Source organism: Haliotis asinina, chromosome 4, assembly GCF_037392515.1.
Source record: "Haliotis asinina isolate JCU_RB_2024 chromosome 4, JCU_Hal_asi_v2, whole genome shotgun sequence".
NCBI lineage: Eukaryota > Metazoa > Mollusca > Gastropoda > Lepetellida > Haliotidae > Haliotis > Haliotis asinina.
In genome coordinates this window covers 56688975-56703155 of record NC_090283.1, presented here as the reverse complement: position 1 = coordinate 56703155, position 14181 = coordinate 56688975, and the positions used below count along the sequence as shown (strand labels likewise).

Below are 14181 nucleotides of genomic sequence, written 5' to 3'. Positions count from 1 at the left end.
TCACTGGAAGTTGCACATTATTTGTTTAGTGTGAATTTATTCAAACCTTTCAACGACGAAAAATCCATGTCACAACATGCAGAGACAAAGGTCCAATATATATCATGTATCATAGACGGGTCTGACTCATCGTATCTAAAAATACTTCATCAGGTAATTCAGTATGATCTCTCTGTTACCACCTCCAGCTTTATGTTAAAATGGGTCCTCCTTTGCTCAAACGTTTGTTCCTTCCGAACTGCTTGTGTCACGGGTTGCACACAATTGGCCAAAGCGACTCGAGTGCATGTGCAAAACGGGCTTCACACGCGTGGCCAACGTGTTCCACGACAGAGGCCAACGCGACTCACACGTTATTTGTCGAGCGTTGCACACTCGTGCAAGTTTATCCTTAATAAGATCTCTTGACTGGGAAATAGTCCCACATCAAAAGTGTTTCAACAATAACTTGCCAACCATTTCATTAATATTTGTTTTCAGGTTAGTGCAATAGTAGTTCATAGATAAGATGCATTGCAACGTTTGCTACAAATCTAGTATTTAGGTGCAGAATAATCATTATCATTTGTTTCGGAGCTGACTCTGGGAGTCACGGTGAACCTTGATCATATTTCGTGGCTTGTTTTACATCGATGAAAGATGTAGCTGTCGACACGTTGGAAAAAACAACGTTCAGCATATACCAGCACGATGGTGCTTACATGACGTGCCTCGCTACGTTCATGGCACAGACATTTACAGAAGTTGTGCACAACGTTATAATCATGCATTGTAATTTGATAACAATCACTTGACCAAGTAGTTACAGCAAAAAGACATGGTCATCAGTATCTCCCGCTACAGTGCTGTGTTCCTCTTTGGTACCCGTTTCGTTAACTCTACCAGGGCATTCATGTCCTGACAACACATAACAAATTTGGTTTCCCTTTCTGTACCAGTTCTTCTGTCCCCATCATTTCGGACGGTTGGAGACCAAACCAAAATCTATCTCCCACTTCGTCGCGGGAGGTAAAAAAACATGACAGATATTCATACAACGTTAACATTAAAATATGAACTTATGCTGGCTTCTTGGACAAGGGAATACACAAGGCGAAGAAGGCACTGATGATGAAGCAGGCACCTGTAACAAAACAATGAACAAATATACACAGAGTTGAAAAGACATGTCTTGTGTCCTCCTCTGTGCCATTGCTTATGTACTGCTGAAACGGCGTAAAGCTGGACTCCTTTACTATGAAATATGTAGACAGCAATGAAACTGATATTGGCAAAACATTTTGTACTGAAACGAGTATAAAGCAAGAAAATTAAATATATATTTACAGACAATAACATCTGATGCTTACAGGGGAAAAAGTGCTGTTTCTAAAACAATGTACGATTGTGGTTCTCTCTTAAATTAGTTGTTTGTTTTAATCAGAAATTAAATGTAACCGCCTGATAATCAATGATTTGCCAATTGTTTGTTCAGCATTCTTGAACATGGAGAGTAAATAAACGAATCACACAATTTCATGGACGACATCTTGTTTATTGCACAGAGCAACCTTTCCATGTCGGTTCTTATAATGTGATCAAACTAATGATAACTAAGTGATGACGGTGTGGTATTCTACATCGCAACGTCGCTCTTTTCAGTATGTTTCAAGCTGGCATCCATCAAACTGTATGCTTCATTAACGGTTTGTCATACTGACAAACAAATGGGACAGGGATGTTTATGTCTGAACAAAATACATATTGCACACTTACTCTCTGACCATTTTGTGACTTTTCTCTGTCATCTGGCGGGTTGTATAAAGCAAATTGTACTTGTTTCTTAACATTAGTACGATTCTTTTATAGCGGTGAGCACAAATACCTACCTGAGAAAAGAAACGTAAAGTCATACACTCCGGTACTTTCATAGATAAGACCTGAAACACAACGTGGTGGTTCTTCAAGTAACATATGTCTCAGTTTGATGGTAAAATAGTTAACGGTCTTGAAAAAAACCTAAAAGCTTTAGTGGTATACACCAAAGTACATATTTGAGTATTTATGATTATGCACGTTTCATGGTTGGTTCATACCTTCACACACAGGTCAGATAGCAGGTTACACATTAAGACATTTATTAAAGCATCATCGTATCAGCCACTCACACGTTCACCGGGAAAATATATGTTCAAAGCTAACCTACTTGCAATAGGTGGTCCAACTGTGCTGCCGAGTCCAAAGCAAAAGGAACATACACCAAAGCCAATGGCCAATTTGGAACGGCCTAACAGTTCAATGCATATAGGACCAATCAACGTATAAGGCCCCTGATTGTATGCACCATACAGGACACTGAAAATCATCTGGAGACTGTACGTATGTGAGAGCACAGGGAGTAACAGGAGGGACACCCCTGACATTCCTTGTAGTCCAACATGAAGGATAATGTTTCCAATAGCTGGATCTGAAGAGGCAAAACCAGTCAGCAGTGCGGAAAAAAGTGCAGGCATACCCATGACAGTGAACAAACTTGCTGACTGTGCAGGTGTACTTCCTCTCGATTCAGCATAATTTGGTAAATGAACCATGCAGCCTGCATCCCCAACGGCCCAGAAAATGATACTGAGCAGATACAAGAAAAATCCATTTGAGCAGAACAAGTTTACACATTGTGGTATGATCCTACTCCGTGGGTGTTTAGTTGTTAAATGCGAGCTGTATTCAAGCAGAGATTCTGCCGTTCCTTTACCTTTTCCGGGGATGTTTTCCTTAACAATCTGAGGTGAATTAGCTTGAGAACAATAGTCGGTCGTTTTCCCAACAGTGAGAACATTATGTTGTGATTGCGTCTTCATTGTAGGGGATCCTTGTGCATTACAAGTCTCCGCTGTGTCCCCTTGGCAGGCAAGATCTATTGGCATTGACTCGTCTTGCATTAGTGTAGATGATGGTCGAATTAGAGCTCCAGCTAAGCAAACATTGAAGGCAATGGCACCCAAAATAAGCAACGCGCCGTATAAAGTGTACATCTCTAACAGCTGAATTGTTAATGGTCCGATTGCCAGCAGTCCTATTGCACTTCCAGATACGCAGATGCCGTATGCTACTGGGAGTCTTTTCTTGAAGTAGTTGCTGGGAGCCACGCCACTCACATTAGAAGCCAGACCACAACCTAAGCCTGTGGATATAGATACACAGGTTCACAGGTTGTGGATGCATACACCGATGAGTCATTACGGGTAACTTTACAGAATAACGAACAAGGAACAAGTGATTTCGGAAAATTGTCAAGAATAAATGGTTTCAGTCCCAATTGGTGACAGTTGTCACCATTTGAAGGTGACACATGTTCAACCATGGTTGCAAACGCGGACTTAGTTTAAACCTTTTATAATTACTTTGATTGTCAACTGAAACCCATGAGAAATGAATGTAGACCATAATGCGAACACTATGTGGAGTGGCATTTACATGTTGGTGTTGTATATTCATAAATATCCACAGAACTCTCCTTGCTGATCAGAAACTATGTCTTTCAAATCTCGAAACTAGTTATCATATTGAGGAGAGAACGACTTCCTGTTGACACGCACAAGTTTGTGTGTAGAAAGCATGTATTCGACTCTGTTTATGAGATGTCCCCATTTGCATGTGTGCATCAATCTGCATATATGCATTAGGCGTACCCGTTTGTCCAGGTTATAACACGTACCCATTTGCTCGGTCAGATGTACCCATTTGCACAGCTTATCGGACGTATCCATTTGGATGTATCTAATAAATGTTCACGTTTATGTATATGTGATTGGCCGTGCGCGTGCGCGTGTGGCAGCGCAGGGATTCGGCCATCTCGTTTTGGTAATGTCATGGGTGGGTGCGTTATTGAGGGGCACGTCATATTCTGTCACCTCGAAATTGTGGCGGCCTCCTACTTCTGAGTTTCAAATATCTCAACTATTGTTGTCAGAATCTAACATACTCATTTGCATTTAGGGATCTGAAGATAGATTTCTTTGGCTTTTCATTTTGTTTTAAGACCATGAATCAAAGTGCCACATTAACCACATCATGCAGCGAAGGTTTACACAACACGCATGTTGATCTTACCTGTTATGACTCCGAAAGTAAGTATCAAACCAGTGACGGTCCTACAAAAAGATGCAGCTGTCAGTCCAAGAAACATCAGTATACCACCCAGAATCCCTGCCCGTCGGTTTCCAATTTTGTCTTGAATAATTCCTGCCAATGGTCCTGAAAAAAAGTCATTTATTTATTTGTTGCTTCCCGTATTATTAGCAAGATACAAAGGAAACACTTCACACGAAAACATTGGACAAATTTGCTCACACCCATGAAGGTATGCTGTATCCGAATTTCATTTCAGACGTTTTTTGTGTTTGGATCCATGTATATCTTTCATCATAAACATTTTGTGTATTTTTTCTTTCTGTATTGAACATCAACAAGGGAACTGTTTAGTGGTTGAGTATCAAACAGTGGAGACCAATGTTTCAAAATACGGAAGGCCGGGCATTTATGTATAGCGTGAGATACCGACCGTGTGCCCCTTATAAGTACACAATGACCTTGAGTTATGTGTGGCAAATGCTGACGTTCTTTGTCAACCACACAGATACGTATACATGCTCAAATCAGTGCCAATAAGTGTTACTTAAATGTCCAATCAAGCTACTTGTCAACAAAGTGCATCTAGATTTAAAATACACAGTTTTAAAGCTATCATTGCATAACAAATCATTATACGGTACGATTACACGATGCCATTTAGAAAGTGGTCAAATGCAACATATGTCATATTTGGGATTTCACTTTCTTAGTAAAGTACAAATTCTAGTACATTGTTTCGGTTGAGTCCCATGCGCGATTCGAACCCGCACCCTCAGAGTCAGGCACCTAATCGCCAGCACACAAAGTCAGCCGCCTAGCCCGCTCAGCCAGTGGAAGTCGCGGTGACTGAGCGGGCTAGGCGGCTGACTTTGTGTGCTGGCGATTAGGTGCCTGACTCTGAGGGTGCGGGTTCGAATCCCGCATGGGACTCAACCGAAACAAAGTACTAGAATTTGTACTTTACTAAGAAAGTGAAATCCCAAATATGACATATGTTGCATTATACGGTACATCGAACGATATGTCAATGCAGTAACACTCATTCATGGTGAATGAGCCGACCAGCCTCGGGTGTGCGAACAACTGAATAAATCGTAATTATAACAACTGCCTTCTCAAATGACTTTGCCACACACCTAGTTTAACACTAGAGCTGAATCTCTGCTCTGTTCCGCTGACTATGGAATACTGTAAGGGACATTCTCGCAATCTCGCATTCTCGCGATCTCGACCTTTAGAAGCAAGTCTAAAAGGCCAAAAGTGCGAGATCGCGAGAATGCGAGATTTTGGCCAAATCTCTCGTTCTCGCGATCTCGCATTCTCGCACTTTTGACATTTTAAGCTAGTTTCCAAAGGTCGAGATCGCGAGATCGCGAGATCGCGAGATCGCGAGAATGTCCCTTACAGTATTCCATAGCTGACAGCTAAAATGTGTGGTTGCAAACCTGGAGCAAACAAACTTACCGCACATAGTGAACGTTCCAAGCAGTGTTGACCCTACCCACGATACTTTAACCAAGTCATCATCTACATATTCTAGAATGGCCGGTGTAATGACCCCAACGGAAGTGTTTATAGAGCTACAGAGCACCTCAATAGCAAAGCAAGCAACACAGACAACCCACGCATATCCACCATCAATGTCCTTCCTTTGGCTCTTCATGGTTTTAATTTCAATATGACATCCAATGTTTTGTCTTTCTTTCTCCAATGTGACGTCTTCGTGCAAACGTGAGTACGGTTTGTATCTACTTCGTATAATATTTCTGTCGTGTCAAGGTGATTCCTGCAAAACAATATGTATTCCAGATATAATAAAGTGATATAACATGACGTTTAAAATCGCATTGATTTTGTGTACATTTTCAAACTTTCATCTGGTGATATTTGCATTTAGGCGCCTTTTTGGAACGTTTGAAAATGTTCTTATCTTCATACGTATACAGTCATGCCCTTTCATTATCTTAGAAGCTGCGTTATACATGTAAACATATAATAATATTATATATAATATATATAAATATAAAGACAACAAATGCTAATTGAAACTTACATATTTCAGTTGCCCATGCCAGACAACAACTACGAATTAACACATACATACCAGTGTCCAGACTGCGCTGGTAATTCAAGGCTAGGTAGTGACTGTAATGTGCAGCAACAGCTGCAGTTAAAGGCGTTTTTATTTATGCAAATCAAGCCTTTTGAAATATGCATGACTAACTAGTGGGAATAGACGTCAAAATAGCATAACATTGATCACAATAGCTGTTCATTTATCATATGTCCAAAACCCAAGAAGAATAGAAAGATAGGGAAATATTGTTTTATGGTGCCCAAACTAGAAACCAAACTACACACATGCAGTTGTAAGGAAACAACCCTGTTGAGAGGTAAACACGCGCCTGTCAACAGCTAAACTCCTGTCAAAGTGGACGAAAACAGGGTGTGTAGGACTATAATTGAACACAGGCACATACTACCCAATGTGAGTTTATATACAGGTGTGTTTTTGCACGAACAATTCTGTGATACATTTTTCAATCTGACAGGACATTACTGCATACATGTAAGCTCGGGTCTTGATAATGGCGTTTTTAACTGTGTCTTTGGGTGAGTTGAGACACAAACAACAACACAGCTGTTTTTACTGGAGATTGTAAACCACAAGTCACTGTGTTCTGTAATTTGACTGGTTAAAAAACATGATCAAATGGTATTCGATTCCCGGAAAGTCGAAGACTGTTCGCTGCGTATTGACACATCGAAACATTGCAAACAATTGTTTTGCTGTGGCATCAACAGTGATGACGCCTTTCAAAACATATTGTGACGTAAAGTTAGAATGACGTCACATATAAGCTTTCCAAATGCATTCCCGTGCTTTAAATACTCAATAACACCCGGAAATTGGCCAACACATGATGTTTACCTCCTAAATGTCGTCGATGTTGACATCAGACTCAAATCCAGCTGGAAACTGTTAAACATTGATGTTAACTCCGCAAATGTTAATATCTGAAATACTAGTAGAATCGGTTCAAATTTATCAATGCTCCAGAGTTAGTGAGTTAGAAACGTATTCAAGGAATTATAGCCATACCCTTGCAGTTGTGTGTACATAATATTATTTGAAATTACTCTTCTCAGTAAAGTACAGATTCTTGTGCCTATTTATGTCGGGTCCCAAGCTGAATCGCTGAGTGGGTTAGATCGCGGACCAATCCCATACAAGACAACAACCACGAATTAACAAATACATACCTCAGTGCCCCAATCCCAAACTAGACAACAACCACGAATTAACAAATACATACCTCAGTGCCCCAATCCCAAACTAGACAACAACCACGAATTAACAAATACACACCTCAGTGCCCCAATCCCAAACTAGACAACAACCACGAATTAACAAATACATATCTCAGTGCCCCAATCCCAAACTAGACAACAACCACGAATCAACAAATGCATACCTCAGTGCCCCAATCCCAAACTAGACAACAACCACGAATTAACAAATACATACCTCAGTGCCCCAATCCCAAACTAGACAACAACCACGAATTAACAAATACACACCTCAGTGCCCCAAACCCATACAAGACAACAACCACGAATTAAGAAATACATACCTCAGTGCCCCAATCCCAAACTAGACAACAACCACGAATTAACAAATACACACCTCAGTGCCCCAAACCCAAACTAGCCGACAGCTACGAATTAACAAACACATACCTCAGTGCCCCAATCCCATACAAGACAACAACCACGAATTAACAAATACATACCTCAGTGCCCTAATCCCAAACTAGCCGACAGCTACGAATTAACAAACACATACCTCAGTGCCCCAATCCCATACAAGACAACAACCACGACTTAACAAATACATACCTCAGTGCCCCAATCCCAAACTAGACAACAACCACGAATTAACAAATACATACCTCAGTGCCCCAATCCCAAACTAGCCGACAGCTACGAATTAACAAACACATACCTCAGTGCCCCAATCCCATACAAGACAACAACCACGAATTAACAAATACATACCTCAGTGCCCCAATCCCAAACTAGCCGACAGCTACGAATTAACAAATACACAGCTCAGTGCCCCAGTCCCAAACTAGACAACAACCACGAATTAACAAACATACACCTCAGTGCCCCAATCCCATACAAGACAACAACCACGAATTAACAAATACATACCTCAGTGCCCCAATCCCAAACTAGCCGACAGCTACGAATTAACAAATACACAGCTCAGTGCCCCAATCCCATACAAGACAACAACCACGAATTAACAAACATACACCTCAGTGCCCCAAACCGATACAAGACAACAACCACGAATTAACAAATACATACCTCAGTGCCCCAATCCCAAACTAGCCGACAGCTACGAATTAACAAATACACAGCTCAGTGCCCCAATCCCAAACTAGACAACAACCACGAATTAACAAACATACACCTCAGTGCCCCAATCCCATACAAGACAACAACCACGAATTAACAAATACATACCTCAGTGCCCCAATCCCAAACTAGCCGACAGCTACGAATTAACAAATACACAGCTCAGTGCCCCAATCCCATACAAGACAACAACCACGAATTAACAAACATACACCTCAGTGCCCCAAACCCATACAAGACAACAACCACGAATTAACAAATACATACCTCAGTGCCCCAATCCCAAACTAGACAACAACCACGAATTAACAAATACATACCTCAGTGCCCCAATCCCATACAAGACAACAACCACGAATTAACAAATACATACCTCAGTGCCCCAATCCCAAACTAGCCGACAGCTACGAATTAACAAATACACAGCTCAGTGCCCCAATCCCATACAAGACAACAACCACGAATTAACAAACATACACCTCAGTGCCCCAAACCCATACAAGACAACAACCACGAATTAACAAATACATACCTCAGTGCCCCAATCCCAAACTAGCCGACAGCTACGAATTAACAAATACACAGCTCAGTGCCCCAATCCCAAACTAGACAACAACCACGAATTAACAAACATACACCTCAGTGCCCCAATCCCATACAAGACAACAACCACGAATTAACAAATACATACCTCAGTGCCCCAATCCCAAACTAGACAACAACCACGAATCAACAAATACATACCTCAGTGCCCCAATCCCAAACTAGACAACAACCACGAATTAACAAATACATACCTCAGTGCCCCAATCCCAAACTAGCCGACAGCTACGAATTAACAAATACACAGCTCAGTGCCCCAATCCCATACAAGACAACAACCACGAATTAACAAACATACACCTCAGTGCCCCAAACCCATACAAGACAACAACCACGAATTAACAAATACATACCTCAGTGCCCCAATCCCAAACTAACCGACAGCTACGAATTAACAAACATACACCTCAGTGCCCCAATCCCATACAAGACAACAACCACGAATTAACAAACATACACCTCAGTGCCCCAAACCCATACAAGACAACAACCACGAATTAACAAATACATACCTCAGTGCCCCAATCCCAAACTAACCGACAGCTACGAATTAACAAACATACACCTCAGTGCCCCAATCCCATACAAGACAACAACCACGAATTAACAAATACATACCTCAGTGCCCCAATCCCAAACTAGCCGACAGCTACGAATTAACAAATACACAGCTCAGTGCCCCAATCCCATACAAGACAACAACCACGAATTAACAAACATACACCTCAGTGCCCCAAACCCATACAAGACAACAACCACGAATTAACAAATACATACCTCAGTGCCCCAATCCCAAACTAGCCGACAGCTACGAATTAACAAACATACACCTCAGTGCCCCAATCCCATACAAGACAACAACCACGAATTAACAAATACATACCTCAGTGCCCCAATCCCAAACTAGCCGACAGCTACGAATTAACAAATACACAGCTCAGTGCCCCAATCCCATACAAGACAACAACCACGAATTAACAAACATACACCTCAGTGCCCCAAACCCATACAAGACAACAACCACGAATTAACAAATACATACCTCAGTGCCCCAATCCCAAACTAGCCGACAGCTACGAATTAACAAATACACAGCTCAGTGCCCCAATCCCAAACTAGACAACAACCACGAATTAACAAACATACACCTCAGTGCCCCAATCCCATACAAGACAACAACCACGAATTAACAAATACATACCTCAGTGCCCCAATCCCAAACTAGACAACAACCACGAATTAACAAATACATACCTCAGTGCCCCAATCCCAAACTAGCCGACAGCTACGAATTAACAAACACATACCTCAGTGCCCCAATCCCATACAAGACAACAACCACGAATTAACAAATACATACCTCAGTGCCCCAATCCCAAACTAGCCGACAGCTACGAATTAACAAATACACAGCTCAGTGCCCCAATCCCAAACTAGACAACAACCACGAATTAACAAACATACACCTCAGTGCCCCAATCCCATACAAGACAACAACCACGAATTAACAAATACATACCTCAGTGCCCCAATCCCAAACTAGCCGACAGCTACGAATTAACAAATACACAGCTCAGTGCCCCAATCCCATACAAGACAACAACCACGAATTAACAAACATACACCTCAGTGCCCCAAACCCATACAAGACAACAACCACGAATTAACAAATACATACCTCAGTGCCCCAATCCCAAACTAGACAACAACCACGAATTAACAAATAGATACCTCAGTGCCCCAATCCCATACAAGACAACAACCACGAATTAACAAATACATACCTCAGTGCCCCAATCCCATACAAGACAACAACCACGACTTAAGAAATACATACCTCAGTGCCCCAATCCCATACAAGACAACAACCACGAATTGACACTTATATTGCACTGTTTTCGTACTACATAACAAGACAAGAAGAACGAATGAATATGCCCATACCCTAGTTCCCTAACCCTATACCAGACAGCAACTACCAGTAAACACATATGTACATCAGTCCCCGTACCCCTATCAGACACGAGGTACGATCTGTGACGTACACCGCACGCACGCACGCTCGCACACACACGTATGCACACGCACGCACGCGCGCACACACAATGCATACATGAAAACAAATTTCGATGCCTATATTAAGGCCACTGGTTTATACACCTATATATTCTGAAAGCACATACGCTCAACAGAACCTTTCGGTATTTACGACAACAAATCAAAAGAAATATTACATAATTATGACGCTAATAGTGCTCACACTCTGAAAGTTATCTGTGTCGGTGCTATGTGCCCAGACAGCGATTGTAATTCAAATCTGAATAGTCACTGTGATACAGAGCTACAGCTGCTGTTAACGGCGAATCAAGCCTTTTGAAACATGCATGAGTCACTACGCACGAGACCTGTAAAAAATCGACGTCAAAATAAAATAACCTTGACATATGATAACAAGCCAAGTATTGCAGAAAATTGTTCACACTTGTCCATTTATCATGTGCACAAAGCCAGGATAAATCAAGAATGCGGAACCTATCAAGTTTTATTTTCAGCAAACTACACAAAAATAGTTGTAAGAAGACAGCACCGTTGCTATGAAGACACACACCTGTCAACTGCCAATCTCTGTCAAAGTGGACTACAGTTGGGCATGTATGACTTTAATTGGAGACAGCCACTGTGAGTACATACACAGGTTCTACAATGCACAACAATGACAGTACATATGTGCCACATACATGCAAGCTCGGTTCTCGATAATGGCACGTGTATTTGGGGGAGCCGACAGGCAAATAACAACACATATGTTTTCACTGGAGAATGTCGGCGGTGTTGAGAGGCAAAACAGGTTTTATTTCTTCTTCAATGTCATGAGTGATTCGGATTTATAAGTGGTAACAAAATGTTGCACACGTTTTGAATCACCACCACCACCACCATCATTATCATCATCATCATCATCGTCGTCGTCGTCGTCGTCGTCATCGCATCATCACCACCACCACCATCATCATCATCATCATCATCACCACCACCATCACCACCACCACCACCACCATCATTACCATCACCATCACCATCATCCCTAATGATGACACTGGTTGACTTTACCTGAACTGGCTAATCATAAACAAGAGTAAGGTCAGACCACGCAGAGGGAGTTCAGTACGTGATTTCTTCACACCATCTGGATTGCGACTTAATCGCTTCTTCCCAAAGGCCACCACTCTGAAGCCACCCTCACAGTCCATGCTGTTGTCATCAATTGCCGAGGGAATCCCCAACAACCGATCGGTTAACCTATAAAAATAGATACAGGTTTCAATACACTCCAGTAGAAGAGAAATGTACCAAACAGGAACAACTATATACTATCGAGAAAAAATAAAGGAACTAAGAAATTGAATGCAGCAAACTTTTATGTGAAAGGATGCGTTACCGTAGCGTTGCACCCGAACGCAACATCCCATGACAATGAAATTTCACATAATGCATTCCCAACATGTGAACGCATTGGAGAACCCACATGCACTGAAGCAATAGAGTTGAAAACATGCTGAAAATGCTCCGAGGCAGTATATCAGGGGAAATGGCGGTCAATGAATCAGAAATCTGTATCGGGACAAGTGACAGGATCGGGGCAGGTTCACTTCGAACACTTTAAAAGACAAAAATAGCAAAGTGGTGCCGGCTTTCAAATTCAGCAAAATATGGTGACTGTTGCAGGTCCACGTGTGGTATGTGGAGCTTCCCTATCTTGTCCAGTCCCAGTCACCAGGTAATGAAGAGAGAGATCAAATAAACTTGTGTGATTATAAAACTTGGTGATTTAATTATTGTACGAATGTCGGAATCATCGGACGGAATTTTGAATTCCAAGATGGAAATGCAAGACCACATCGGGCCCAAATTGTCACAGCTTATCTCAGACGAGAGGGCACACAGACATTGGACTGGACCCCTAAATCGCCAGACCTCTCCCCAATTGAGCATCTATGGAACGTTCTCGGTCGAGGGGTGTACACCAGGGACCCCGCAACCGTCAACCTGGCCCAGCTTGGTGCAGCTCTTCGTAGGGGAATGGCGGGCAATACTACGGGCAACCATCCGGAAATCAACGGGCAATCAACAGCATGCCATCAAGATGTCGTGAATGTGTTGCGCAACATGGTGGACACACCAGATATTGAACTTCATGCCCAGATTTGATTTAATGGACATTCAGAGCAATTTCACATTCGCGGTTCCCTTATCTTTCGTAGGTAGTATATATCCAAGTGCACTCGTCATGCTTCTTAAACTCATGTGCATGACACTGAACTTTTTATTTCCATATGAATTACATATATCCCCATGGATAAAAGATTTGAACGATGCAACAGTGTCGCAATTTCAGCTGTTGACGGAAAAAATGGATGATGATAATGAGTACCTCAGTCATGTACATAGTTAGCTAAAGTTAACACAATTTCTTAACCCATAACTCTTCTGGTTGCCTACTACAGGTGGGAGTAAATCAAAGTTGACTTAAGTTAATTAAAGTCATTCAGAGGTATATAATCACGTTATATACCTCTGATTTTCCAACACAGTATGTTTGTCTCCTAATTAAAATATAAATCCCGCCCCGTTTCATAACAACGGCCTGGAAGATGCATATTTTGGAAGACCAGTAACTATGTGAGCTGCTTCAAGAAGACATTTTTCTTATCTATCGTGAGGAGAACAATCTAGAATTTAAACTAAAATACACCTATACCGTATACGCCTGTCGTCGAATTACAGTAAAAGTATAAGAATAGCACATATAAACCTCAGGTGCCTTATTAGTGTCGTTTCAAAGGTTATTCTTTTGTCGAGTAAACCTCCTTTCAAGGCCATTTACAATACCCCTGGGACATTCTACAGAATACTCCTGGGATGTTTAGAATTATACTATTTAGCCCTGAAAGAAGATTTTCACGAGACAATTGTTTTCGTTCAGATTATTAAAGGAAAAGGTCAAGCTGAGACAGTGATTTTATTTCTTGAAACTACATT

The 14181-nt window shown here is 41.6% G+C and overlaps 1 protein-coding gene across 1 annotated transcript; it reads right to left on the bottom strand.

The window, feature by feature from the left end:
• Window positions 1-20: 20 nt before the first annotated feature.
• Window positions 21-5896, bottom strand: LOC137281705 (monocarboxylate transporter 9-like). Its single transcript, XM_067813124.1, has 5 exons — window positions 5575-5896; window positions 4090-4233; window positions 2186-3160; window positions 1869-1919; window positions 21-1123 (listed from the first exon to the last, which is right to left on the bottom strand). Exons 1-5 carry the CDS (start codon window positions 5771-5773, stop codon window positions 1059-1061), a joined length of 1434 nt encoding a protein of 477 aa, XP_067669225.1. The 5' UTR covers window positions 5774-5896; the 3' UTR covers window positions 21-1058.
• Between the last annotated feature and the right edge of the window lie 8285 nt (window positions 5897-14181).

Bases quoted from the DNA above. Each gene is read 5' to 3' on its own strand.
- LOC137281705 (XM_067813124.1), bottom strand. From the start codon at position 5,773: ATGAAGAGCCAAAGGAAGGACATTGATGGTGGATATGCGTGGGTTGTC. The intron at 4,234-5,574 runs GTAAGTTTGTTT...ACTTTTTTTCAG, and splicing joins TGGAACGTTCACTATGTGCG to GACCATTGGCAGGAATTATT. The intron at 3,161-4,089 runs GTAAGATCAACA...CTATATCCACAG, and splicing joins TACTTTCGGAGTCATAACAG to GCTTAGGTTGTGGTCTGGCT.